A 26,137-nucleotide genomic window follows, 5' to 3' on the forward strand; every position below is an offset into this window, starting at 1 on the left:
AGTTGTGCATGCAAGCCACGGCGCCTCTTTCTGCGGACTACACTGATCTTGACTCAGGCTGCTTATCTCCAAAAGCAGAAAGCGAGTGACGTCGAACTCGGTCGTTTATATTGATAAGTCTGCTAGCGCAAGCATAAGCAGGTGGAGGCTGCAGCAACTGTCTTGAAACCGCCAATCACCACTGTCGCTGAAGCAGCTCTAAAGCAACCGGAGTTTCCAACCGGGTGTGGGGCAGTTTCGTTGTCGGATGATTCGCAGTTCGCGCCTCGTATCATATATGCTTGCGAACAGGTTGACGAGGCACTCGACGCTACGGCCACTGCTTTTTGCTCAAGCGCTCGAATGACGACTGGAATCCGGATGTTTGGGCTGCGCTTGAGGCAGGCCGCTGCCCTGCTGGCGACTGCCGACAGGGGTGTTCGTTTCTTCTCTCTTTCTCCAGTTCAACTCGCGATGATCCCGATTTTCAGGCTCGAAATCAACCAGACATAGCCGTCCCTCACTATTCTGCTGACGATTGTTGCTTGTCTTAATATCGTTGTGTCGATCCTTTCCTCCTGCTTCTGTTCTCTATCTGGGGTTAACCCCTGCACAGTCCGAGTATACGTACGTCGTACGTTGCTTGCATATCCTGCCCTCCTTATCTGGAGAGACAACGCTCCCTCTGTCCGGTTTGATACTGAGCAAACCGGACCGGGTGATGTGAAGGATCCATGTGTTTCCTCGCTGCCGCTTCCTTGGGAGCATTTGCCCAGTCTATCTATGCCCGCATTTCGATTACCTGCATCTTCATCGCGATACTTGGCGGGCTACAGACAGTCTCGGCGGAGGTTGATGCTGTTTTCAAGTCGGTGAGTAGAGCTGCTTGCATAGCAATGGTTTCTTGCTAACAACTACATATCCAACAGCGACCCGATCTTTATTCTCCGATCTTTACCTTCGAGCGTCGTGTACCCCAAAGCCTGTACCCAGGTTACATCTTTCTGGGACCATATGAGGCTGCTAATTCGGGACCTTACATATACGACAATGATGGGGTACGCTTTTTGTTGGATAAAGCATATGCGCTAATGCTGACGATCATAGAACTTAATTTGGAGCGGCTGGGGTAACTCCGGGCCTGGAAATGCCCACGGCATGCACGTATGTCAGTACAAAGGGAAAGACCACCTGTGTTTCTTCCAAGGAATCCAACAGAACGGATACTGCCGAGGCCATGGCGTTATCATGGACAACCATTACCATATCGTCAAGACCGTGGTCCCCGGCGGCGGTATGGCAGCGAGCGACATGCACGAGTTTAAACTGATCAACAACGGCAAAACCGCGCTGATGACGGTTTACCAGCAGCGACAGTTCGATATGAGCATATGGAACATTCAAGCCGGCATGGGCTGGTTGATGGAAAGCGTATTCCAAGAGATCGATGTGGAAACCGGCAAAGTGCTGTTTGAATGGCGATCACTGGACCATGTCGACCCGTCTGCTAGCTATACATACCCTGGACACACGGATACCTCGGGCACCGGGCTGGAACCGCGCTCCCCGTGGGATTACTTCCATATCAACTCGGTTGACAAGAACAAGGACGGAGACTACATCATCTCCTCACGCCACACGTGCGCGATCTATAAGATTTCAGGCCGTGACGGGTCTATAATTTGGACGTTGCACGGGGCAAACCCGACATTCGAAAACATCAACTTTAGTTTCTCTCAGCAGCACGATGCCCGGTGGTTGAGCGAGAACTCGACACATACGCTGCTGTCGTTGTACAACAATGGCTTCAACGGCTTTAACCGGACGCATGACTACTCTTCGGGCATGACTATCCTGATAGACCATGTGAGCAACACTGCGACACAGCTGCGTGATTATCCGCCGCAGAATCACGACATGATCAGCTCCAGTCAAGGCAACATGCAGGTGTTACCGAACGGAAACGTCTTCATTGGTTGGGGCAACAACGCCTACGTCTCCGAGCACGATGAAGAAGGCAACATCCTTCTCTGGGGCTATATCGACAAGGGCAGTATTATGAACTATCGAGCCCAGAAGTTCCAGTGGGAGGGTAATCCCACGGACATTCCAGCTCTATGGACATACTCTAGGTCTAGTGACGCCTTTTCCTCTACCACCTTCTACGTCAGTTGGAATGGCGCCACGCGCATCAAACACTGGCAATTCTACGGCACAAACAACTCCACCGGCAACTTTACACTGCTTGGGAAGACCCGCAAGGACGGATTCGAAACAACGTATATTGTTCCTGGGTTCTACCGTTACACATATGCCGAAGCTATTGACGAACGAGGCAATGTCCTCGGCAAGTCACGCGAGCAGTTCACCTTCACCCCCTCGCCAGTCCTCCAGGCATACTGCGAAGAGACCAACTGCGAGAATACCCAAGCCTACGGCGTCCCTGGAGAAGAGGGCGCAAAGGCTCTTATACCCGAAGTCGGCCTCAACACCGTCCCTTGGGTGGACCCCGACAATCCCGGTGCGCACCATACCTGGGGAAACACATGGCCTCCGATTCCTGAGGACAAGCCAGAACCTGTTAAAACTGTCTACAGTAAGTATAGCACCAACCTCGTATCCGGTTTCAAGGCTAACAACTCAGACAAAGTAGGATGGGTCGCGCCGACGTTCGGTGTCCTCCTGGCCGCCATCGGCGTCTACGTCGTGCTGCGGATGTACCGCAGACATCAGTTCTCCCGCTGGTTGAGACGGCCATCAGCCGAGCGCATGGACGGGACCAGCGAGCCGAAAGCTGCGTTTGGGGTTTCGAGTCTCCCCTGGTGGAGCTGGCGGCGATGGGTGTCTGGTGAACCACCACGATACTTTCCTTTAAGCGAGCAGGAGCCATCGCGGGACGATGGGCGAAGACGATAGTATATAGTCCTAGTATACTATAAATAATGTTTATCTCTTGTTATACTGAGAAAGCCCGTGGATTCTTCAATGTAGAAAGTAAGACCGAATACGAGTTGCAGTCTCGGATTTAATGCGAGGCCAGCTGGCGCTTGCAGAACGCAGATCAAACTTGCTGCAGAAAACTGAAACGCAGTGGACAAGGCAGTTAAAGCGGATGACAGCTCTAAGTAGTGTGTATTGCAAATACAGCATTACGGTATAGTGGGGAGCGTCGCAAGCTCGGGATATCGCTTGTTTAATTTTACTGCAGTCTGTACCTAGAAGCAGGCCATGACGCGTGGTAACTTGGAAAGCGCCTCCAGCGGACAGAAAGGGCAGACAGAAAGAGTATCATAAGTTTCTTTTTGATTAAGGAGCAGGCTGTAACTTGTAGAGCGAACAGAAGGAGTAAGGAATAATGGCCTTCAGGGACTGCAACTGATTCAGTAGGCGCATTGTTGATCTAAATCGTCGATTGACTTTCAGTTCATCGCAGTCTCTCTCAGACTACTCTCCCTCTCCCTCCTCCAAAGTCCCTCGTTATCTTCTTCTGCGCTTCAGCCTCTTCGATTCGTACGACTGCTATTAATACTAATCCCATTCTGCCGGATACACGTCCGCCGTCCACTCCCTTGTGCTTTCTGACGTCGTCCAGCCCACTAGCGCCTCCAAACGGCCCGGTCAACCTCTCACTTAGGTCCTCTAGTCGCCCTGATGACTGGATCCAACCCCAATCGCCAATCGCTGGGTTCCTCTGTTTCGCCTAATAACAACAGCCTGCCCTCGCCCTCTATCCAGAATCCAAAGTCCCGGAATGCCCGCCACGCCCGCAACATCTCGTGGGCGACTGGTCTTGAAGCGAGCGGCGATCCCTCTTCCGACTCTCAGCACCGCCGTCGCGGCTCCATCTTCTCTCCGTCCTTACCACCAGAGGGCTTTTCTGAACGCGACGACGACACAGCCGACGCAATGGCCCTCAGGAACACCTCGCTTGACTGGAACGATAGCGCCAGAGGCCACATGCGCTCACGGTCTCAGAGCCAGCAACTCCCGCCCATGAACTCGGTGGAGATGTCTCCCCCACGGCCGGCACCCGTGACCTGGATGTCGTTGCCGCAGAAGAAGCAGCTGGCGCTGCTTGGTCTGTGCCGGGTATTCGACTTTCTTCAGATTGCTTCGCTGCAGGCGTACATGTTCTACCAGCTCAAGTACTTTGATCCGAACCTTTCCGATTCCGATGTTTCAACCCAGGCCGGTATCCTCCAGGGTGCTTTTACGGCTGCCCAGTTTGCGACGGCTATTCCCTGGGGCCGGGTTGCTGATGCCGAGTGGGGTGGACGCAGGTTCGTCCTCCTCGTTGGGTTGATAGGGACGGCGGTCTCTTGTCTGGGCGTTGCGTTTGCGACCTCGTTCGCGCAGGCCGTGTTCTGGCGGTCTTTTGGCGGTGCGATTAACGGTACCGTGGGCATTATTCGGACTATGATTGCGGAAAATGTCAAGGAGAAGAAGTACCATTCTCGAGCGTTCTTGATTCTCCCTATTGGATTTAACATTGCCTCTCTTTTTGGCCCTGGTATGTTTGCACTGTGGTGGTCTGCTGGATATTCTACTGACAAACGTAGTTATGGGCGGCATGCTCTCTGATCCGGTCAGGGCGTACCCTTCGCTTTTCGGCCCCGATTCCTCGTTTGGAGGTAAAGACGGTGTGCAATGGCTCATTCGTTACCCGTATGCGCTGCCCATGATAGCCAATGCATTCTTCCTCTCTTTCTGTGCGCTCTGCGTTGGCATTGGTCTTGAAGAGGTAAACTCGCTCTCATCCTAGTGAAGCGTGGCATGCTAACATCTGCAGACTCTGGATGCGTGCAAGGGAAAGCCTGGCCCCGGTACATATGCTCTGCGACTCATGGCTCGCGGAGTCAGGGCAGTGGTTGGCTCATCTTCGCCCCTGTATCAAAGACTGCCTTTTGCCGATTACGAAGAGTCAGGGCCTCTGCTGGGAAGGGCTAGCGAGACGTACGAACTTGAAGAGAAGGCAACCAAGGTCCCTCGTCATGCTCGCATCTTACCCTTCCGACGGATCTGGACCAAGAACGTTCTGTGCACCCTACTGGCACAAGCATTCTTCGACTTCCAGATGGGGTAAGTTGCCCATTATACCTAGGCAAGCAAAGCAGTCCTCTAACATAACCAGTGCATTCAACAACCTCTGGCTCCTCTTCCTCTCCACCCCCCGCTACGACGCCAACGACCCCGCCAGCCCCGCGCAACGCCTCCCATTCATCTTCACCGGCGGACTCGGCATGCTCCCGCAGAGCGTCGGCTTCGCAACCGCAATCCTCGGCGTCATCGGCATGATACTCCAGTTCACAATCTACCCTTCCATCAACGGCCGCCTCGGCACAGCAAAGAGCTACCAGTACTTTCTCACTCTCTTCCCCGTCGCCTATGCGTTCGCGCCCTACATCGCGCTCGCCCCCTCAAGTACCCCACCGCCCGGCCAAGCAAACGGCGGCTGGGTCTGGTTCTCGATTATAGTCGTTCTCTTCCTGCAAGTCACGGCGCGCACATTCACGCTCCCGACCTCGATTATCCTGCTTAACAACTGCTCGCCGCACCCGTCTGTCCTGGGTACGATCCACGGAATCGGACAGTCCGTCTCCTCGGCTTTCCGTACAATAGGACCTATTTTCTCTGGGTCTTGGTACGGATATGGGTTGGAGATTGGAACCGTCGGATTCGGATGGTGGTTGATAGCCCTCGTTTCGGTGTGTGGCTGTGTAGCTGCGATTTTCGTTTACGAGGGCTCCGGGCATGAGGTCTTTCTTCCTGGTGAAGAAGAGGAGCTGTGATTTGTTTTTCGAGTATACACTTTGTCTATCTTTTTTATTACCTCTCTTTTGGTTGCATTTTGGGTATTTATTGTACTTTATTTGGTGGGCACGATGGGTGCATTCTCGGTGTCTTGTTGCGTTCCTTGCATTGGTTTCTTCTGTTTTATACCTCATTTTGGCCCAGTTGTTTGGTTATGTCATGGGTGCACGAGAAAATAGAGGCGGTTAGATCAGGAATGATACATAATACATATAGACATACATAGATTGCCATGACTCGTCAGACCATAACAAAGCAAATATTAGCTCGCCATGCAAAAGTATACAGCAGCATAACTCCGGGGTCGGAATGGACATGATAAAATGGATGGTAATCTACCTCTTCAACGCCGCAAACCTCCTCGACAACTCATCCACATCCGGAATCCCACTCTTATCCCCGCCCCCAGCTTTCGCGCGCGGTTTACTGGGACTCGGGCTTGGGCTCGCTGCCTCTTGACCCTTGGCATCCGGCACCTTGACCCTTGGATTCGGATTATCAGATCTCGGACCCGGCGGCGCAACGCTCACAGGACTCGAATGCGCATTGAATCCCCGTGGCGGCGTAGCGCGCGTCAATTCCGCTGTTTCCGAAGCTCGCCGGACAATTTGGCCTACTCGTTCATGCTCATGCTCGTCTTCGAAATTGGGCATGTCGCCGCCGGTCCCGCCGCCGAAATCATCAGCTCCGCCGTCGTCGTGAACTGGGATGTCTGCCGTGATATCGTCGTCTTCTTCCTCACCCCAGGAGACCTTATACGCCCGCGCAATCTCCTTCAGATAGCTCTCGACCAACTCCGCGCTCGGCGGGCGGACACGCAGTCCTTTAACGAGTCGCTCGGGGACTTTCACACCCGCGAGTTTATTCTCCGATGCGAGCGTCATGAAGTCCTTCCCGTAGCGGTCTGTGAGGAGGGAGCGCAGCATCGTGAGCTCGCGCACTTCAGTGGGGAAGCGAGACCACCCGTAGAAGATTGCCACGGAGGCTTCGTCGAGCGCGGCGTCGAGGTAGTATGCTTCTGTTGCGGTCGCGGACTCCTCGGAGCCGGTCGGTGTTTCTAGTGATGTATCTTTATCCTGCGCCGCTTGCGTCGCTGGTGCTGGTGCTGGTGCTGGTACCGTCTGCGCCTTCGAGCCACCCCCAAAGAACCCGAAGAACCCACCTCCCGAAACCTTTTTCTCTCCCCCTTCTAGCCCGCTCCCGGGTAATCCCTTCGCATGCCCATGCCAATTCCCAGTTCCCGAGCGCACAACCTCCTCCCTAACCCGACTCCTCGCCCGTTGTCCCGCCTCCCCAAACGCCAACTGATCAAGAACCCCCGCGCGCGCAAGCAGCAGCTCGCAATACAGCTCGACCATCTCCATAACCTCGACAGCGATATCCGTCGCGATGACGTTCTCGACGCGGATGCGCGCGGAGGCATCGCGGTGGTTTTCGAGGAGGGTCGCGAGCTCGCGGCGCTGCACGACGGAGGACGCGGTGGATTTCTTTTGGAGGAGGCGGAGGCGCGGAATTAGGAGGTGGAGGGTTGAGGTTAGTTTTGCCTGTGCAGTGGGTTTTGGTTAGCTGTGAAGTTGTTGGGGTGGTGTAGGAGTTTGGTGTTTTATGAGGAGGGGGTTGGTGCGGGGTTTGTTTGTTCGTTGGGAGTGTGGTGAGGGGAGGACGGGGAGGAAGGGGGGTATCGTTATGGTAGTTGGGCAAGATAAGGCTTACTGTTTGCGGTGTAGGCGGCATTTTGGGTGATTATGCAGCATAAAAGGTGTTGCTGGTATAGATGGAGAGACGGGTTGGGGAGATGGGGATAGTTGGATCATTAGGCAGGCAGATAGATAAGATACCGCGGCTCAACGATTGCTGATGCCTTGGCAGTCAGGCATACATTCCACGAGGTATAGACTAGGGCTCGTACGAATAGGCGACTGACAGCCAATGATAACCTGATATATAATATGTACATTTGTTATGAATAGAAGTTAAGATTAATGTAGTAGGCGATATTTATACATTTTCGCTTTATGGACAATGTAAGTAAAGTATGCTCGGATATGAATAGAACTGAGTATGAGTATGACCAGTCAGACTGAGCTAATGAAGCGCCCGCCGTAAATACCTGGGTAAAATAGGTAAGGTAGTAAATCATCATCCAATCAATGTACAAGAACGTTAATCATAAGAGGTATCCCAAGAAGTAAAATCAATATCAGGTAAAGGTATAAGAGGTATCCAAGAAGTGAAGTGAAAGGGGTGTGGAAATGGTATCAAGAAGGGAAGGTCGGACCGGATATATGTCCCAGGTATGTAGTTGTTGTAGGCATTATATACGTTTCGAGGTATATACGTGCCCATGCCGAGTGATCGGCTAGAAGGTAAATGCAGCCATCGCAACAACGGCAAACAAAGCCATCATCGCATTCTGGCTGGTCTGTTGAGCGCCCGACGTCGGGCTGGGGGATTCCTCTTCAGCTTCGCTGGTCGACGAGGCGAACTCGTCGCCGTCGCCGGTCTCAACAAGCACATGCGGCTTGTAGGTGTAGTCGGGCCAGCCGGCGCTGCTAGAGCCTGATGGGGTATTGTGGCTGGAGCTCGGGGTGATGGACTCGGTGGAAGAGTGAGTCTTGGAATTAGTCGTGCTTTCGGTGCTTTCGGTAGTCGTGGTCGTTGTGGTCGTGGTCGACGAGGTGCTAGAAGATGTGGACGTAGAAGTCGAGGTCGATGTCGAGGTTGAAGTGCTGGTGCTGGTGCTGGTGCTGGTGCTGGTGCTGGTGCTGGTGCTAGTAGACGTAGAAGTAGCAGTAGAAGAGGTGGTGGTTTCCTCCTCTTCCTCCTCATTATCTTCGTCATCGTCATCATTGCTGCCGCTGCCGCTCGAGCTGTCAAAGACAACAAGCTTGGCCTTCTCGCCCTTGGGAACGGTAACCACGCAGAAGCTGGCGCCACCGGCACCGTCAGATGAAGAGCCGGTTACCTCGTTGACGTCGTTCTCGGCCGGGTCGATCTTGCAGGGGAGACCGTTGCAACCGCCGCCCTCGCACTCAATCTCGACACCAAATTCAGGCCGCGTAGTCCGGAAAGGGGTGGCAGATTCCAGGTAAATAGGGTTCCATCCGATCTTGACAAAGGTGTTCCCGTCGCCGTCGGTGTTGGCGCCTGCAACGTACGCAGCCCAGTTACCCCATGGGTTAGACGAAGTACCCCAGACACAGGCGGTTTCGGGGCTCTTTCCAGGTGGGTTGATGTAGAAGCTGGGTACCCGGTTAGTATCGAACAGTGACATGAAGTGCTTATTACTTACTGCGCAGCGGTCTCACACCAGTAGCTGAGATCCGGCACGGCAAGAGTGGACACACTCTCAACCAAGGTGGGAATCAGCATGGCCTCGTTACCCGGCAAGACGGTCTGACAGATCGAAACGACATCGCCGCACTTGTTGACGGCCTCCACGGCACCAGTGCCATCCTTGCAGTACGGCTCGTCGGGGAAAGGCTTCTCGATCTCGCCGTCATCATTGCAGTACAGACCACCGTTCTATATACAGTCAATATGCGACGCCAAGAGTTCGACCTGACAAGGCAACTCACCATTGACATCGGGTAGGAGTACGACGTCGCATCCGGGTCCCATTGCATCGACACCTGGCCGGAGGGACAAGCATACGGGCAGTAGTTGCCCGGCTCACACGACTGGTCAGGGCTCATGGCCCATCCGGCGTTCTTTTCACCAGGTGTGACGGCAACCAGGCCAGCATCGCTAGGGAACGCACACGAGGAGCCTCTCTTCGCATGGACATCCTTCTTCCCGTGGATGTGGTTGTGCGAATGGCCGTGGTTGTGCTGGGCGGCTTCGACAGCGGCGGCGACGGCGAGAAAAGCGGAAGCGTAGACGAGTCTCATATTGAAGAGAATTGGGCCTGCAGTGCTTGCTGTTCGTGAAAAGGAGGGAAATGCGCGACCGGAACTGATGGAAGCAAATCCACCGAAAAAGAAAAGAAGAGAGAGAAGAGAACAGGCCTCGCGGGAAGCCGAATAGGGGGATAACGAAAGACTATGGTCAGGACCCTGATAAGTGATAATGAGCGACTCGGGGGTGGGAAGGGAAAGGAAGAGAGAGAAAGGAACAGCCGGGGATACGAGCTTCCAAAAGGACAAGAACCCCGAGGGCCCTCTGGTCCTATCCTGTTGCGAGTGCGACCCTGTCCGGTGCAGAACCGGTTCTCTTGGAATCGCAGACGGCTGACAGAAAAGGGTCCACCAGGGCCCTGCGCATTGCACAATATTGTGACTTTGGGCTTAGTCCTTCGAGGCTATTTGCGCCGGTTCAGGGGCAGGCCAATCAGGCGCTCTGCAGTCCCCGACGGTTCGTGGATATCGTTAAATTGACTCCATCGTCGACACCAATCAGCGCCACACAAGATCACACGGCAGGATTGCTCCAAGCGCGCTCCTCTGTCAAACAAAACCGCCGCAGGCCAATAATCTCACCAAAATACGACCTTTGAGCAACCATTTCATCTACATTCCGGCCTTGGCCATACATCGCGAGCACCGTTGTCGCCATAATTGCGATTCTGACTGCACATATACACTGAGCAAGTAGCCGTCCTGTCACAAAGTCTAGACCGGGCAGATCGTCACTTCGCCTACCACAACGCGACATTCAAACTCTGAAAAGGGGCCACATGGTCAGCCTTACTCTGATTTTCAAGACGGATTGTCCAAATGCTGCCCCGAGTTGGAGATGACGATGTTGGAACGCTAGCGGACCTGTATCAATAGTCGCTGCTAGGCCGAGCATGGCGGAGCAGATCCGGCTGTGCTCCGTGGTCCGTTCAGGGCCTTCGCCAAACGCCTCTGCCGAGCGCAATATTAAATCACTCCTCCGCGGGCTGCTGCTCCAGCTCTCTCCAGCCGTTGAACCGAGTGCTGCCTTCGCGCCATCCCCAAGCGACACAATAATGTTGTGCCAACAACTTCCACTCCTCCATCTCGTCCAACATCTCTAAACCCGCCACCCGCTCCTTCTCCTCCTCCGCCACCCACCGCTCCCACAGGAAATCCACATCCGCCGCTGCCTGGCCCCCATCAAAGCCATGTTCGCGAAACCGTTGCCGCTGCGCCCCCAGCGAAGCATATTGATGGAGCGTTTGGAGCTGGATTCCGCGAGTCGCAAGGTTTGCGACCATTGTTCGCCCAAATGCGTCGTCGGGCCGGATTGGCTCGTATAGAATTAGCGCCAGCGCCTCGCTCTCATCTGACGCGGGGAACAGAGTATCCGTGAAGTACCGCACCACGCCGGCAGCGTCGCTTGGAGAAAGATATATCAAGCAGCATTCGGAGAGTACCAACGTAGGAAGTTTCGTGTCCACAACCTCGTGCAGGCGATGTCCCGGATCCCGTGCATCCCGCGCGTCGCTTTCAACCCTCTGCGCGAGGGTCCGTAAATCAACCGCATGAATACGGTAGGCGGCAGTGTGCAATTCATCGCCTGCATCCGATATTTTAACATCCTCCGGTTGTCCTAGCACTCGCTGCAGCAGCGGCGTCCCCCGAATAGCCTTGATCTTCGCAGTAGTGTTGACCGCAAAATCGAGCTCATGGTAGACCACTTCCAGCGCCGGGCGCAACGATAACAGCCTGAAAGCCCTCGTATCAGACCCCGCGCCCAGCGAAATGATCTGTTTTTTCTTTGTTTTCCACGCCGGGTCCGAGTCCGCCGTTAGTCCAACGAATCTCGCGACAAGTTGATCGATCGCCTTCGTGCGCACGTACGTCCCTATTGACAAGCCCTCAATCAGTTTATTGTCTAGGCCATCACTTCATGGAACAAAAATGCAAGCACTCACCTCGATTAATGATAGGCAGTCGTCTCGTCTCCTGTCCCATCGGCGTTAATGCCCTCGCGAACGGATCTTCGAGGTATCCCAGTCCCACTGCGCTCAGCCGGGAGACGCTGGCGTCATTGTCTGTGCCCTGCACGACTCGATCTTTGTGTCCTAAGCTGGAGGCAGAGCCGTCGTGACCACCGCGACCTCGGAATCGTCCGCGACTGCCGCCTCGGCGGAGGGTGTTGAGGTTTGGGATTTGGGGTGCTGACATGGCGGGGTCATGATGAAGCTTGGTCGGGGCGTGGTGGGGAGCTGTAGAGCGGCACTCGGTCGGTCGGTCGGTCGGTTGCTGGCACACTGCAGATGGGCGGGGTTGAATGAAACGGCACGGGGCTTTATTATTATTGCATGCATTAGGATCCTATAGCATGTAATTTATAACGGTTCTTGTATAACCTAGTAGTAAAATTTTGGTGCTTGTTTTGGATCTATCATAGATAAATTGTACTCAAATCTATCCCGGGGTAGATAATACTACAGCGACGTCACCAAAAATCCCTACCCTCGAACTATATACAGTAGTGGGCGCGCACCCATCAAGCAAACGTGAACTGGTTCCGGCACAGAGGGCAAGTGCTCTGGTTACTGCTCTTGAACCAGCGGTAAAGACACACCGAATGAAAGGCGTTTTTGCACGTCGCGCAGCGCTTGTTCGGGGTCTGCATGTCCGTCGAGATGACCGAGTAGCAAATAGCACACTCGCTCTGGCCCTTCAGTGCGCCTTGGACGTTCCGGCGGAATGCGAGCAGTCCATCCTCCAGGTTGCCATTGGCGAACATGATCACTCCTTGGATAATGAGGAGCCAGCTCTTCCACTTTGCCTCGTCTACCAGAACCCGACTTCGACCGAAAACCAGCGCAGGGTTTAGAGGGTAAGCAGCAGGTAGGTTGATTGAGATTGAAACGGGAGGTGATTCCTCGTCGACGGTGATGCTTGCGATTATCTCCGCTGTTTTCGAGGAGACCTTGACATTGAGCGCACGCTCTTCGCCCTGGTCCTGCGTGGACATCCATTGAGTTACTCTCTCTAGGGCATCACTAATGACCAGTGGTGAAATCTGTGACAGTGTCAGTACGATTTTTTCTAATGAATATTGTGTAGGACTTACCGATTTCTCAGTCCAGGTTTCCAGCGGGCCCTTAATGCGCCTCCCCGCGTCAATCCACCAGGCTTTGGTCAAGTTGGCAAGATGTCTCAAGCACAAAAAGTACAAGTGAACAAGCAGCCACTGTATCTCCTTCTCATAGCTTTCAGATTGGTCTAGATCAAAGGAGCGAATGTCGAGCTTTGACACATCTATAAGCTGTCCGTGCCCCTTCTGAAGGAAATCGAACAAGAACTCTAATAGCGAGGGCAATACATCGTGCTCCCTAATGTTGGAAGCATACTGCTCTTGTAGGGTAAACGACTAGAAGTTCGGTCAGTATGAGCGCTTCGGTCAACAGAAAGGAAGCATACAGCGTTCACAAAGTGATCAAAGACCAGTTTCCAGCTAAGAAGGTAGGATCGTAAGTCGGCCCATGTCTTGTCGTCACCATACGACAGGGATATTGAGTCCATAGTTGGCGCTCCGAGTAGGAGGGATATTAACTCATAGGGGAGTTTGACCTCCGTTTTCGACAAGGCTACATCAAGGGACACTTGCTCCTGTGCGCGTGGGATATATCGGTGAAGAAGGGTATATGCGGCGTGTTGGACGACGAGGCTATGCACTGTCAGCAGGGGATAAACCTTGCTGACATCCTCAACATTTTCAAGAGGCATGGTCTTGATCAAGCGGCATAGTCGGTCGACAGTGAGATCTCGTGGCAGGTTAAAGGTGGTCGAAGAGTCTGGATCAAGTCAGTATCTGGTTTTTAAAGGTATGAGCAGAAGACTAACCAAATTTCCAGAGAGTTGATGTCAAGCCGTTGAATAGTGCCGTCTTTCTGTCAGCCCAGGCATCTTTCACGTCATCGTTGCTCTCATCATCCTTCACTATTGACTCCAGACAACTGAAGAGTTTGAAGGACGAGTTTAGAACGGCCAAAGCGCCGTCCCCTCCGCTAATTGCTTGCCATGTTAAGCGCAGAATCTCTAGGCAATCTTCCCAATGCGGGCCGTACATCTCCTTGACCCGAGGAAGTCCTAGAGTAAGAGCTTTGAATATCTCTGCTTTGCAACTCAGAGATATCTGCTCCGACTGTAGGCATTGTATCATGTGCTTCACAAAGAATATCAGTCGTTGCGTAGGCATAGACTCCATGGGACTGGCCTCTTCTTCGTCGGAAAGAAGTAGATTCAGTAGGGCGAGCTTTCGGAGACCTATTTGTGCTGTCAGTAAAAATTCAGCAAACTCATATTGAAAATACTAACCGTTCGCCGACTCATCTTCAACTTTCAGGCCGGTGGAGTCCGCCAGGAATTCATTGCAGATTCGGATACCAGCAGGGTTAGATAGTATAGGCCTCCGTAGGACGGCAATCCAGCTAGCGGCGCGAATAGCATTGGCTGTACGAAGTTCTTTGCATAACTGGCCAATCGCCTCGGAGGAGTAACCCATATCCGACGGTTCCATGCCCTCCATGAGTTTTGCAAAGGCTTCTCCAACACGATAAGCTGCCGGGGAAGTATCATCCAGGTCCTCGAGCTTTGTTTTCCAAACATGAATAAGTGCAGATGTAACGGTCTGCTCCGTCGAAATGACGTACTCAGTCAATGAGCACCAGCTGCTAATGATTTTCCGTGCCTCGTTGACAATGTCCCGGTATTCCTCGCGCAGTTCGTGAGTTAGCGTTCCTGCAATGTGATTATACCTTTCAATGTCGAGGTCATCTTCAATAAGCTGCACCGCCAGAGGCAAGTTAGAGAACAAGACCTGGAAGCTTTGCAAGTCAAGATGCTTCGTAAAATTGAACAAGGACATCACCCGAACAGTAAAATGAGTTAGTCTAAAGGCAGCCGAGCATTGGCTTGAATCACGCTTGATATCCTCGTAGCGCTTGGTGAACGATTCTGGCAACTCCCGATTCACCAAGTGCACAACACCTGAAAGGGGACTTGTGATGGCGGTTGACAACCGTGGCGGCAAATCAAGAAAGGGTTCCAATGCTTCCTCCCATGTCTGCCGGGATGGAAGGACTTCTCTGGCCAATTGACTAATGCTCTCAGGTTTCGAACTACGTAGCAATTCCTCGCAGATATCTAGCAATGATTCAATGCTAGCCACACGTTAGTCCATAGGTAAAGAAAGGAGATAATACTGACAGGGGCCACTCACGATAGCGATTCCTCATTGACATGAGCCAGGTTCTCCTGCAAGATCTCAAGGCTTGCTTTGGTGCTCGTTTCCCCGACACCGGACTTTTTCATCTGGTCAATCAACGAGTGTGCGAGGCTAGCAATATCCTCTGATGGAGATTCGGTGAGGAACAACAACTTTCCAGTCAGTTTTGAACCCTGTGTTCCAGTTTGGAATCTCTTAGCTGCACTGGGAACTGAAGAAACAATATGCACAAGCCCCTGTAGCGTGTGCGCAGTCTCGTTTTCCACAGACAAATTATCAAGAAGGGAAAGGAATATTGAGTCTTCTAGCTCTCCTTGACTGGTCGGATTCTGCAAAGCGGAAATAACCACAGACCAATGCAACTGGCTCCCATTACACGCCAGTTCCAGCGCTCGGATAATGAGTGGCCCGATAATCTCCTTGTCAACTTCATTTAAGTCGAGACACGAAAGAAGTTTCTGAACAGCGCTTGCGTTAGTCATTACATTCTCGAGTTGCGCAACCCGCTTAACAAGCTCGTCAAAACTGGAAGAGAAGCCAGGCCAAGTACGGCAGAGTAAAATGATCGAAATCAAATGGTCACCGCTGTGAGAGAAGAGAAGCTCCGGTGCATCTTTTTGGATAAAGTCCAGGAGTTCCTGAGAATGCTGCCCAATTTGCGGAACTCTGCGAACAACCTCTTCCACAACCGCTGCTGCTCCATAAGGCTTGCCATTGCGGGACCGCAGTACTTCCAAGCAGTTATTCAGCAACTTCAGGTTCAAACTCTCAAGTGTATGCAATGCTTTAGGTTCAAGTTCTTGGTCAGCGAGGCGTGACAGTAAAGACGTCTCTAAAGAGAAAAGACGTCCAGCCTGGGCACAAACTGCATCCTGAGAAGATTTGAAGTCCTTCGATTGCTCAGGTGACGAGAGCCTGACAGCTTCCAGTACGTCTTCTGACAACTTTGTCCATAGGTCGTTAAATGCGCTTTCGTAACCGAAGGAGAATAGAGCAGTAAGATATTCGGTACAGATTGTTTCAGAAGACTGTGTAGGCAGTGACCACCGAGATGCCTCGGGTTCCGGTTTCACATACTGCACTATTAACGGAGAAAGCTCTTCGTGCAGAAGTTTTATGGTGTCTGGGTCTGATAGCCCTTGCGCAAGCCACATGGCGGTCTCCACATAGATCTTCCAGCCTAGCGTTCGGTTCTGTGCAGGCTCTTCTCTTGAGCTCAGGCCCTCGTGTATTGCCTCCATCAGAGCCGATGCACTTGACAATCCTATATTATCATCACTAAGAAAGTTAGGGTCTAGCTTTGCTAGAGTCTGTATCGGAACTAGTTGCAGCAGCTGGTAGATATTTGACCAGAAAAGTCCCGGGCTGCCCTGGGATCCTTTCCGTATGTACTGTAGTAATCTCCTGGAAGAAGATGTTTTCCCAGAGTAATCATCAGTCCAGATCTGAGGACGTGCAGACGTCACATGCAGCAGAGCTTCTGATAAGTCAGATGCGGAGCCAAGTTGGGTTATGTGGAGTGATTTTCCCATCAGAGCTGCGCTGACTAGCCTCCAATCCAGTTCTTCCGGTTCTCCGGAGACAACAGTCCGAACCAGAGTATACATTGAGCGGCGAACAAAAGGGTCACCATGGTAACAGAATGACCATAGTGACTTGCTTCCAAGTATGGATTCAACCTTCGAAATGTCACTTTGACGGTCCTCTCTTGTAGTGTTTCCTAGTGCGATATCAGCAATGTGTATTTCGCCAAGGTGATATGAGATCACGTACCTAGGATACGATTAAACAACAAAATCGCAGTTCCCGCTACACGAGCATACTTCGCCTCTGCATCTTCGGGCTTGACTGTCCTTTCATCGCTCAGGGTGAGAGGAGTCTGCTGAAGAATGACATCATCGACGAAGTCAAGAATGGAGCTTTGGAAGACCTTCCAGATAGCGTTCCGCTTTTCATCAGTAGAAAAAACACGCGTTATGGACTCTAAGGCGGACTGATGAACAGGTTTATCATTGTCGTAAACCCCAGCCAGCCAAGCTCCGACTACCTTAGGTAGGAAACGGGCGACTCGCTTGCCCACAAGGCTAGCGATCAACCCTTGGGTAGAATGCGCAGACTGCCTCACTCTGCGATACAGATCTATTGATGCCCTGGGGTATATTCTAATCTGCGCATGGTTAGGCTCGGTCTTAGAGGTTGTCCAGAAATAAATAAATAAACTTACCCAAGCCTCTAGGAATCCGTCATCGAGGGTAGCATCATTCGCTGCGACACTAGAAACGTAAGACTTGATATCGTCTATAGCTTTCGTCCTTGTCGTATCGTCTTTTTTGGCAAAGTTCTTAAAAGCGATTGCCAGTTGGGCGTCTGATATTTGAGACAGATCCGGCGGCTCAGCCACGTACGTGAGAGAAGATAGCTCTCTACTCTCGCCCGACACAGTCGACGAGAACCCCCCAAATCCTCCAAAGGTGCCAGCAGCAGCACGGCTGCTCGACGCTTGAGATTTGAACTTTTTGCTCATAGCAATAATGTGGGGTAGCGGGGTGATGGAAAGAAGATAAGCTCGGCCAGTTTAAGAGCCAAAAAATGGGGGAACAAAGAAAAAAACGGGAAATAGAACTCAACTAAATGGTTCCTTTCAGCTCACTGTCATCCCAGCTAGCAAATGGTTATACTGTTGTTCCAAGGCCGGCTGGACAGCTATGACGGCTTTGTCGAGACCTTATCGGAACGCACGTGATCTGGTGTTATCGATCAACGCAGTCTGGTCTCTCGTCCGCGGCCTAAAAAAGAGCGCCTCATTCTGACGGGCTTCGATTTCTCCAGCTTCAGGCTCGCCCATCACAATGAAATTTTTCATTGAGTAAGTGCTATATACTTTCGCGTAAGGAGCTACAGCATCTAATAGTCCTTCTTGCCCTATAGTGATCTCCCCGTCCTTTTTCCGTACCCTCGTATATACCCCGAACAATATGCCTACATGTGCGATCTTAAGAAGACCCTCGACGCCGGGGGTCACTGCGTCCTCGAGATGCCTTCGGGGACTGGAAAGACAGTTACGCTATTGTCGTTAATCGTTGCCTACCAGCAACATTATCCAGAGCACCGGAAGCTCATCTACTGTTCCCGAACAATGTCCGAGATCGAGAAGGCGTTGGCGGAGCTGAGAGAGCTGATGAAATTTCGCTCTGAGCAGCTGGGATATACTGAGGACTTCCGGGCTTTGGGTTTGACTAGCCGAAAGAACCTATGTCTTCACCCATCGGTCAAACGGGAAAAAAGCGGTACGGTGGTTGACGCTCGCTGTCGGAGTTTGACTGCTGGGTTCGTCAAGGAGAAGAAAGAGAAGGGGGAGGACGTAGAGCTGTGTGTATATCATGAGGTATGGATGTGAAAATACTGGCAATATAAAACTCGTGGCTAACATATTCAGAATCTGGATCTTCTCGAGCCCCATAATCTCGTGCCTCCCGGCGTCTTCACACTCGATGGTCTACTGAATTACGGAGAGCAGCATAAACAGTGCCCATATTTCTCTGCTCGGCGCATGGTAAGCTCTCGCATAAGTGGAAACTCGTGGTATATGCTTGTCCGCTAACACCTCTTCAGATGCCATATTGCAACGTTATCATATACTCCTATCATTACCTTCTAGACCCAAAAATTGCCGAAAGAGTCTCCAAGGAATTCTCGAAAGACTGCATAGTGGTATTTGACGAGGCACATAACATCGATAACGTTTGCATCGAGTCGCTCAGCATCGACATTTCGGAAGATTCTTTGCGGAAAGCCACTCGAGGCGCAAACAACCTGGAGCGAAAAATTCAGGACGTAAAGAGCTCCGATGCAGAAAAGCTGAATAACGAATATACAAAGCTCGTTGAAGGATTGCGGGAGGCCGAACAAGCTAGAGACGAAGATCAGTTTATCTCAAATCCTGTTCTCCCAGACGACTTGCTCAAGGAGGCCGTTCCAGGCAATATACGCCGGGCAGAGCACTTTGTTGCTTTTCTAAAGCGATTCATCGAATACCTCAAGACCCGGATGAAAGTCACTCATACTATCTCAGAAACGCCCTTGTCCTTCTTGAATCACGTCAAGGAATTGACTTTCATTGAGCGAAAGCCTCTAAGGTTCTGCGCAGAACGCTTGACATCGCTCGTTCGGACACTGGAGCTCATCAATATAGAAGACTATCAGCCGCTCCAAGAGGTGGCAACGTTCGCGACACTGGTCTCGACTTACGACAAAGGTTTTCTTCTAATTTTGGAACCTTTCGAGTCCGAGGCCGCTACAGTTCCAAATCCAATCCTGCATTTTACATGCTTGGACGCCGCCATCGCCATCAAGCCTGTATTTGATCGGTTTAGCTCAGTGGTCATCACATCGGGAACCCTGTCGCCGCTTGAGATGTACCCGAAAATGCTAGGGTTTGAGACTGTTATGCAGGAATCTTACAGTATGACTCTTGCCCGTCGATCTTTCCTTCCCATGATCGTTACTCGCGGGTCGGACCAAGCACAAATCTCGTCTTCATTCCAGATCCGAAATGATCCAGGTGTCGTACGAAACTATGGAAATATTGTCCTGGAGTTTTCCCGCATAACTCCCGACGGGGTCGTCGTATTCTTCCCGTCCTACCTATACATGGAGTCGATCATCAGTATGTGGCAGGGCATGGGCATCCTTGACTCAATCTGGAACTATAAATTGATCCTCGTTGAAACACCCGATGCCCAAGAATCGTCACTAGCCCTAGAAACCTATCGAACGGCATGCTGCAACGGCAGAGGCGCCCTACTGTTTTGTGTCGCTCGTGGCAAGGTTTCCGAGGGTATTGATTTCGACCACCATTACGGGCGGGCCGTGCTATGCATCGGCGTTCCATTCCAGTACACCGAGTCGCGCATTCTCAAAGCCCGTCTTGAATTCCTGCGAGAAAACTATCGTATCAGGGAGAACGACTTCCTTTCCTTCGATGCTATGCGACATGCCGCCCAATGTCTGGGCCGTGTTCTTCGAGGAAAAGACGACTACGGAGTCATGGTCCTCGCCGATAGGCGATTTCAGAAGAAACGGAACCAGCTTCCAAAGTGGATCAGTCAGGCACTTTTAGAGAGTGAGACAAATCTCAGTGTCGATATGGCTGTAGCGACGGCGAAGAATTTCCTGCGGACTATGGCTCAGCCATTCAAGCCTAAGGATCAAGCAGGTATTTCGACTTGGAGTCTCGCGGACTTGGAGAGACATCGCGCCAAGCAACTGCAAGAGCAGGAAAGGGTGCAGCGGGAAGGATTTGCTCATGGCAACGGGACAAATGGTACTCGCAATGGAGCGGGGGATGAGTATGACGAAGGGATCGATGAGGATCTCATGATGCTGGATGCGCAATAAGCTCTGGCAGCCAAGCTCTTGGTTCGAAAAAAATTTTGCTGTCGCACGTGCTACAATCTTGCATTTAAAAAGAGGCTGGAAATGACTTGCATGATACCACTGGTGTCCGGTGTTGGTTACTTAACTTGGGGTCACATACATTATCTTAGTTCAAGCATAATTTGAATTCTATCTAATAGTCATCAGGTCCAAAATGCAATGCTTGTAGATATTAAATGACAGGAAACTTTTTATTTCCGCTTAGACAAAACTCCAGAGTTCATGGGACACATCAGGAACAGAACTGCGTATAGACAACGATGAGAGGCCCTGAAAAGCATAATAAGCATGTACATCGGCTAGAAAATGGGAAGAAACAGAGCATATCTATAGAACATACAAAAACCCGCATCACATCTACGCCACGGGAGCAAGGACGTCGAATGCACCGGTACCAACGTTTCCGGTTCGGCCGACAACAATCCTACTACTGGGATTGTTGAGGTTATCCCAGTCGCGCTCCAGAACTGCCTCCTTGAGGAAACCAACCGTCGTCTCGAAACTCATCTTAGCCAGCGGCGAAGAGATATCCTTGACGAGTTGGTTGCGGTTGAAGGCACGGAAGCCACCAGAGTGCGTCATCACGTCACCAATGAGGTTCAAGTGACGGTTGTCGACGGAGATACTGTGACCCTTGAAAACGGCGTCCATCTCCCTGACAATAGAGGCGCGAGCAGCTTCAACACCGTAGTGAATGCGCATGTACTCGATGGAGTTGGTGTAGATGGTGTGCGGCTGGATGATGTCCTGGTAGTCGCGCATGGCGAGCAGGTTGACACCGTCGGTGATGACGCAGGCGGGTTCGCCCTTTGCCTTGTCTTCTTCAACGAATGTGCAGTTTCCGAGACCGGGAATGGACTGGATGACGGCGCTGCGGCAAGCTGATTCGACGAGAGGGAGGAGGAGGAGCTTGGGCGTTGAGATGTCGTACTGCAGCTGGATTGTGCAGGAGGAGCCCTTATGCGGGTTGAATTTGAACTGCGTGACTTCGGCATATTTGCCTCGCACGTCGTCCTCGCGCAGCCTGGAGTCCTTGGTATGGCCCTCCTCGTCTTCCGACTCCTCAGGGTCGTCCATTGCGACATCGCGGTTGTCGCCCTCATCATCGCTTTCCTCTTCGCGCGTATCCATCTGTCGCACCATTCTCTCTTCGTCCTCCTCAGGACCTTCGTATGAGACTTGGTTCGACCTGTTCTGTGCTCCGCTAGCACGCTTGGCGTCATCCTCATCATCTTCGACATCGTCGTCAGGCGCTTGCTCTTCATCGTCACGGCCCCTGGGGGCTTCCTGGACGGTGCCAACGGAGACTCCAAGCTCAGGCTGTGCAGCTGAGTTTGTGAGCTTCTTCTCGTCGAAACGCTTCTTCAGCTCAGCCTTAGTGAGCTTCACGAGCCTAGGAATGAACTTGTTCTGAAGAGTAGACTGCACATCCCTGATAGTGATGGCGTATTCTGCAGTATATTCTTCCGCGGGGAAGAGGGTGATTTCGATGTCATAAATCTTTGCCTTCGTGCTACCAGCAGAAATCCTCTCTCTGACCTGCACTTTGTCGACAACTTCGGCGATACTGAGCTTGCTGATGGCCTTTGCGAACCTCTCACCGTGCTCCCGAGGCAGCTCCTTGTTCAGGACAAGGGTCATTGTCGGAGTCATGATTTCTTTGCTGGCAGTCATGACGATTTCACGAAGTCGAGGAATACCTAGTGTCACGTTCTTTGCAGAGTGACCAGCCAAATGGAAAGTGTTAAGTGTCATCTGAGTGGACGGTTCACCAATAGACTGTCCAGCCATAATACCAACAGCCTCACCAGGATCAATGACCGAGTTCATGTACTTCATGTTCATCAAAGAGTTGAAAGCGCGCTTCGTCAGGGTAGCCTCGAGAATGCCCTTCTTCTTATCTTTGAGAAGTTTGCTCTTGTTCTCATCCTCAAACTATAGAGAAACTTGTTAGACTCGAACAACAACCATACCAATTGGATGAATCATACCTTCTTGAGCGCCTGGGCGAACGTCTCGGACGTGCTACCGAGGTTACCCCCAGGGTGGTAACGGGCCAGGACCGGGTCCATGGCATCGAGTTTTCCAGACTTTTTCACCTTCTTGATTGCATCCTTTTGCCAGTTCGTCACCGCCTCCTTTTCCAAAGTGTGGTGATACTTCGTTAAGTTGACCTGCTCCATGATAGATTTATGGTTTGACGCCAAGAACTCAAAGTCCTGGAGGTGGACTTGCTTCGTAATATCAAGACCATCCTCTCCGTACAAGAACTGGACAATAGAACCATCCGATGATTCTCGAACCGAGGAGTCGTACTCTGCTCGCAAGCCTTCCATACCCTTGATCAAGCAGCGCTGCAAGTAACCAGATCTAGAGGTCTTGACGGCAGTATCAATCAGACCCTCACGACCAGCCATGGCGTGGAAGTAGTACTCTTGAGGCTTGATACCAGTCAAGAATCGACCATAGACATAGCCACCAGCCATAGGATTCGTGTCGAAAGCCCTGAAGCAAGGAAGCGTCTTACCACTAATCATGACAGGCACACGTCGACCTTCCAAAACTTGCTGACCCAGGTTGCAGGAAATCAGGTTAGCATTGACAGCGGAACCCTTGGCTCCAGTGACAGTCATAGACTGCATTTGGTTCCAGGGGAAGGGCTTCGCCAAGCCTCTTGGGAGACAAGCCTTGGTGATTTCGGTCGACAGCTGCGCAGACCGTGCGTTCGACACGCTATCGAGGCCGCTCTGCTTATCATCATCACGCAGAACCTCTTCAAGACGTCTCCGTAGTTCGGCATCCTCGTCTGGAACCTTCGTTTGATCAAGCGTCACGTATTTGAGCGCAACCTCGCGGCCCATCTTCGGTCCCTCGCTGAGTTTCTCCTTACGCATGCGATTTCCCTCCTCGGTTAACCGGAGATCATCAATACCACAAGTAAAGGCGCGCATGTTCAAGAACCTGGTCAGAAGACGTCCAAGGATACTGAGCAACTTTCCAGCGACTGCGTGGCCGTAGACTTCGTGGATAGAATCGATCAGACCGCCTGCGGTAGGTCCAATCTGCTTCTTATCGAGAATACCGCAAAGCAGCTCTCCATCCCTAAAAATGACCTTGTCCTCCTCGTTGTCCTTTCCCCATCGATCTCCCGGCGTTGAAGACTTGCTGTCAAGGTTGAGGCCAGCTCTCCCGGGTGGCATAATATTCTTAAGGATCGTCGTTATCACCTGCTTACCAGTCCAAAGGGGCTTTGGCCGGATTACCGCCGGGTCAACCATTTGGATCCTTTCAGAAATTGTGTGCGAGTTCTCAGGTCTCAAACAACTGTACAGCAGCTCGTGATAGTCCTCCCTGTCGAAAAACGCGTCTCGGCAAGTGAACCAGACAGCCATGGAAATGTGATCCTGAATCAGACCTCTGAGAGGCTTACCAGAGGTCGCGACGAGATACTGGTGGTCTGCATCAGCAAGCGTCATAGCTTCCGTTCGCGCGAGTTCGTTCTGGGGGAAGTGCATGTTCATTTCGTCACCATCGAAATCAGCGTTGTAAGTGTTACAGTTGGCGTAGTGCATTCGAATGGTCTTTTCGTTGGGCAGAACACGAGCCTTGTGCCCCATGATTGAGGGTTTGTGCAGTGTCGGCTGTCGGTTCATCAAGACAATGTCACCGGTAGTGAGGTGACGGTAGACCTTCTTATTGCGCGAACCTTTGATCCTCCAGTTTGAGGGCGCCAGAAGCTGATTGGCCAGGGCTATCCGCTCGTCAAGGCTCTTGAACTTAAGGTTGGTGACCTGTCCTAGCTCGTTTTCAATGGCCATGGCACCAGGGTACTTGTCAGGACCGTTGATGACTGCTTGTTTCAACTCCCAGAAGTTATGGTTGGTGACAGGCTCCGGATAAGTCAGCCTCATCGCGAACACCATGGGAACACCGATTTCGTTGGTTTCAATATTGGGGTCAGGCGAGATAACACTGCGAGCAGCAAAGTTGACACGTTTACCCATCATGTTCTTTCGGAACAAACCCTCCTTCTTCTCCAGGATCTGCTTAATACCATTTGCAGACTTCGCTGCAGCGGCCCCGGTAAGACCGTTTCGATCACGATCAATCAAGCCGTTGACAGTATCCTGCAGCTGGACAATGGCATGCAGCAGATCGCGGTAGTCCCGAACACGTGTAGATGAGCTGTCACCGAGGGTCTGTCTGTCTTTGCTGATTTGATTGATGATGTCGCAGTTCTTCAAAATCTGGGTCAAGGGCGTATTTTGTTGCGCTTCCATGATCGCACCTCCCGCCTGTTGTGGAGCAGGTCGGTACTTGTTTGGTGGAACCAAGATATTCTTGATGAAAAACATGTCGGCAGTGACTTTAGAGTCCTTGATGGGAGTAGGTCGGGAGTTGTATACGAGATTCAGGATCTCAGCCTCTTTTTCGAAGAGCAAAGTGATCGCCGCATGAACCTCGGACGACGGCATGTATTGCTGGGTCTCGCCTTGCCTCTTGCTTTCTGCCTGTGCCACAACCGCATTTCCGCGGGCAACTTCTTCTTCCGCGCCATGAGCCTCCGATGTAACACTGGCAGTATCGGAGATGCCATTTGCGGGCGCCTTCTTCTCTTTGATGTTGAGCTTCTTAGCCTGCTGAAGGAGGATCAAAGGGTTCGGTATCTGAAGCCCTGCCTGAATCATCGCCGCTCGGGCTTTCTCCGTGAAAGGCTTGCGGAAAATCTTGGAGGCTCGGTCCTTTCGATAGCCTGGCGAGATTCTATCCAACATATCAGTAATTTGATATCAGAACAGGTCATAACGGACCAACATACCCAGTACAGCTGGCGCACTTCTTGGCAGCCACGACATCCTTGAAAAACTCCTTTATCAGATCTCGCCTTTTCTCCATAGCCAAAGGATTCTTCTGTCCAGCCATGACACTCTTCAGCAGCCCAGCCGCCTGAGCCTCGCGAATGCACTTCTTAACGTAGGCGTTTCGGCGAGTTATCAGATCTTCCTCGTCCTCGTCCTCTTCGTCAGATCCGTCTGCATCCTTGCCCTTTCCAGATTTCGACGTTTTCGTTCCCATTGAATCGATCATTGCTACCGGTTGTACCAGGCCATATTGTAAGAGGCGTAATTTGCAAGCGTAGGAGTTTATTTGATTGCGACCCATCTGGAAGCGGTGACAGAAAACGCATTGCGCTCGCAGTAAACGGTATAATTGGTCGAGGTGCGTGACGTTATACACATGTACGGGGAGCTCGATGTGTCCAGGATGGCCAGCGCAAGACCAGGAGTTCATGCGACATGTTGTGCAGCTGTTGTTGTCAGCTTTTATTTTGGGAGCTTACGGCACTAGCCAATTGCGGAGAACACGAGACACAGTACGTACACATGATCATTCCAAGCACCCAGTGCGGTATCGTATAGACCACCAGGGACAGGGTTGTTGAAAGAATCAAGAGTCGGGGTATTGTGGATTCTTTTTACTGAGATCGCTTTGATGTCTTCGTCGGAGTAGACATCAAAGTTGATTCCCGCAATTTGGGAGGCCACAGGACGTGCGAAAGTCGCCATTGTCCCTGTCGCGGCTCCTTGAGCAACAGGAAACGCCGGGAATGCGAATTCTTGTTATAGATATCGGTTGCTGGCGGAAGAGCAAAAGGCGGGAGGAGATCGTGAAGCTCCGAAGAAAAAAATGTCCCAGCTTTTTCTGCCGATTTAGACCGCCTTCACAGCCACATTTGCTACGAGCTCCGCGTATGACGGTCTCT

The 26,137-nt window shown here is 51.8% G+C and overlaps 7 protein-coding genes across 7 annotated transcripts; 2 read left to right on the forward strand and 5 right to left on the reverse strand.

The window, feature by feature from the left end:
* Positions 1–713: 713 nt before the first annotated feature.
* BDW74DRAFT_165065 (uncharacterized protein) lies at positions 714–5,768 on the forward strand (the record flags this gene model as incomplete). The annotated part of the gene is made up of 8 exons (XM_073726372.1): positions 714–851; positions 909–1,037; positions 1,153–2,575; positions 2,624–2,894; positions 3,693–4,489; positions 4,539–4,720; positions 4,769–5,058; positions 5,111–5,768. 8 exons carry the CDS (start codon positions 714–716, stop codon positions 5,766–5,768), a joined length of 3,888 nt encoding a protein of 1,295 aa, XP_073588352.1.
* A 178-nt stretch (positions 5,769–5,946) lies between these two features.
* On the reverse strand, positions 5,947–7,575 carry BDW74DRAFT_41962 (DUF292 domain protein). The gene is made up of 2 exons (XM_073732742.1): positions 7,504–7,575; positions 5,947–7,334 (listed from the first exon to the last, which is right to left on the reverse strand). Exons 1-2 carry the CDS (start codon positions 7,522–7,524, stop codon positions 6,126–6,128), a joined length of 1,230 nt encoding a protein of 409 aa, XP_073588353.1. The 5' UTR covers positions 7,525–7,575; the 3' UTR covers positions 5,947–6,125.
* Positions 7,576–8,149: 574 nt separating this feature from the next.
* Positions 8,150–9,680, reverse strand: BDW74DRAFT_173125 (SUN domain-containing protein; the record flags this gene model as incomplete). Its single annotated transcript, XM_073727726.1, has 3 exons — positions 8,150–9,032; positions 9,083–9,315; positions 9,369–9,680. The coding sequence occupies 3 exons, from the start codon at positions 9,678–9,680 to the stop codon at positions 8,150–8,152; spliced, it is 1,428 nt and encodes a 475-aa protein (XP_073588354.1).
* A 633-nt stretch (positions 9,681–10,313) lies between these two features.
* ppm1 (protein C-terminal leucine carboxyl O-methyltransferase ppm1) lies at positions 10,314–12,091 on the reverse strand. Its single transcript, XM_073732743.1, has 2 exons — positions 11,630–12,091; positions 10,314–11,559 (listed from the first exon to the last, which is right to left on the reverse strand). The coding sequence occupies exons 1-2, from the start codon at positions 11,880–11,882 to the stop codon at positions 10,658–10,660; spliced, it is 1,155 nt and encodes a 384-aa protein (XP_073588355.1). The 5' UTR covers positions 11,883–12,091; the 3' UTR covers positions 10,314–10,657.
* Position 12,092: 1 nt separating this feature from the next.
* BDW74DRAFT_186161 (ubiquitin-protein ligase RKR1) lies at positions 12,093–17,595 on the reverse strand. The gene is made up of 8 exons (XM_073731201.1): positions 17,162–17,595; positions 16,711–17,104; positions 14,932–16,657; positions 14,028–14,872; positions 13,554–13,976; positions 13,131–13,504; positions 12,781–13,080; positions 12,093–12,729 (listed from the first exon to the last, which is right to left on the reverse strand). The coding sequence occupies exons 1-8, from the start codon at positions 17,459–17,461 to the stop codon at positions 12,208–12,210; spliced, it is 4,884 nt and encodes a 1,627-aa protein (XP_073588356.1). The 5' UTR covers positions 17,462–17,595; the 3' UTR covers positions 12,093–12,207.
* A 157-nt stretch (positions 17,596–17,752) lies between these two features.
* Positions 17,753–20,451, forward strand: BDW74DRAFT_143433 (TFIIH/NER complex ATP-dependent 5'-3' DNA helicase subunit RAD3). Its single transcript, XM_073722871.1, has 4 exons — positions 17,753–17,803; positions 17,866–18,322; positions 18,374–18,490; positions 18,550–20,451. Exons 1-4 carry the CDS (start codon positions 17,787–17,789, stop codon positions 20,332–20,334), a joined length of 2,376 nt encoding a protein of 791 aa, XP_073588357.1. The 5' UTR covers positions 17,753–17,786; the 3' UTR covers positions 20,335–20,451.
* Positions 20,452–20,532: 81 nt separating this feature from the next.
* BDW74DRAFT_42001 (DNA-directed RNA polymerase I core subunit RPA190) lies at positions 20,533–26,137 on the reverse strand. Its single transcript, XM_073732745.1, has 4 exons — positions 25,756–26,137; positions 25,193–25,681; positions 22,365–25,137; positions 20,533–22,308 (listed from the first exon to the last, which is right to left on the reverse strand). The coding sequence occupies exons 1-4, from the start codon at positions 25,938–25,940 to the stop codon at positions 20,731–20,733; spliced, it is 5,025 nt and encodes a 1,674-aa protein (XP_073588358.1). The 5' UTR covers positions 25,941–26,137; the 3' UTR covers positions 20,533–20,730.

The sequence above is a fragment of the Aspergillus multicolor genome, assembly GCF_047715735.1.
Source record: "Aspergillus multicolor strain CBS 133.54 unplaced genomic scaffold BDW74scaffold_2, whole genome shotgun sequence".
NCBI classification, from domain to species: Eukaryota; Fungi; Ascomycota; class Eurotiomycetes; order Eurotiales; family Aspergillaceae; genus Aspergillus; species Aspergillus multicolor.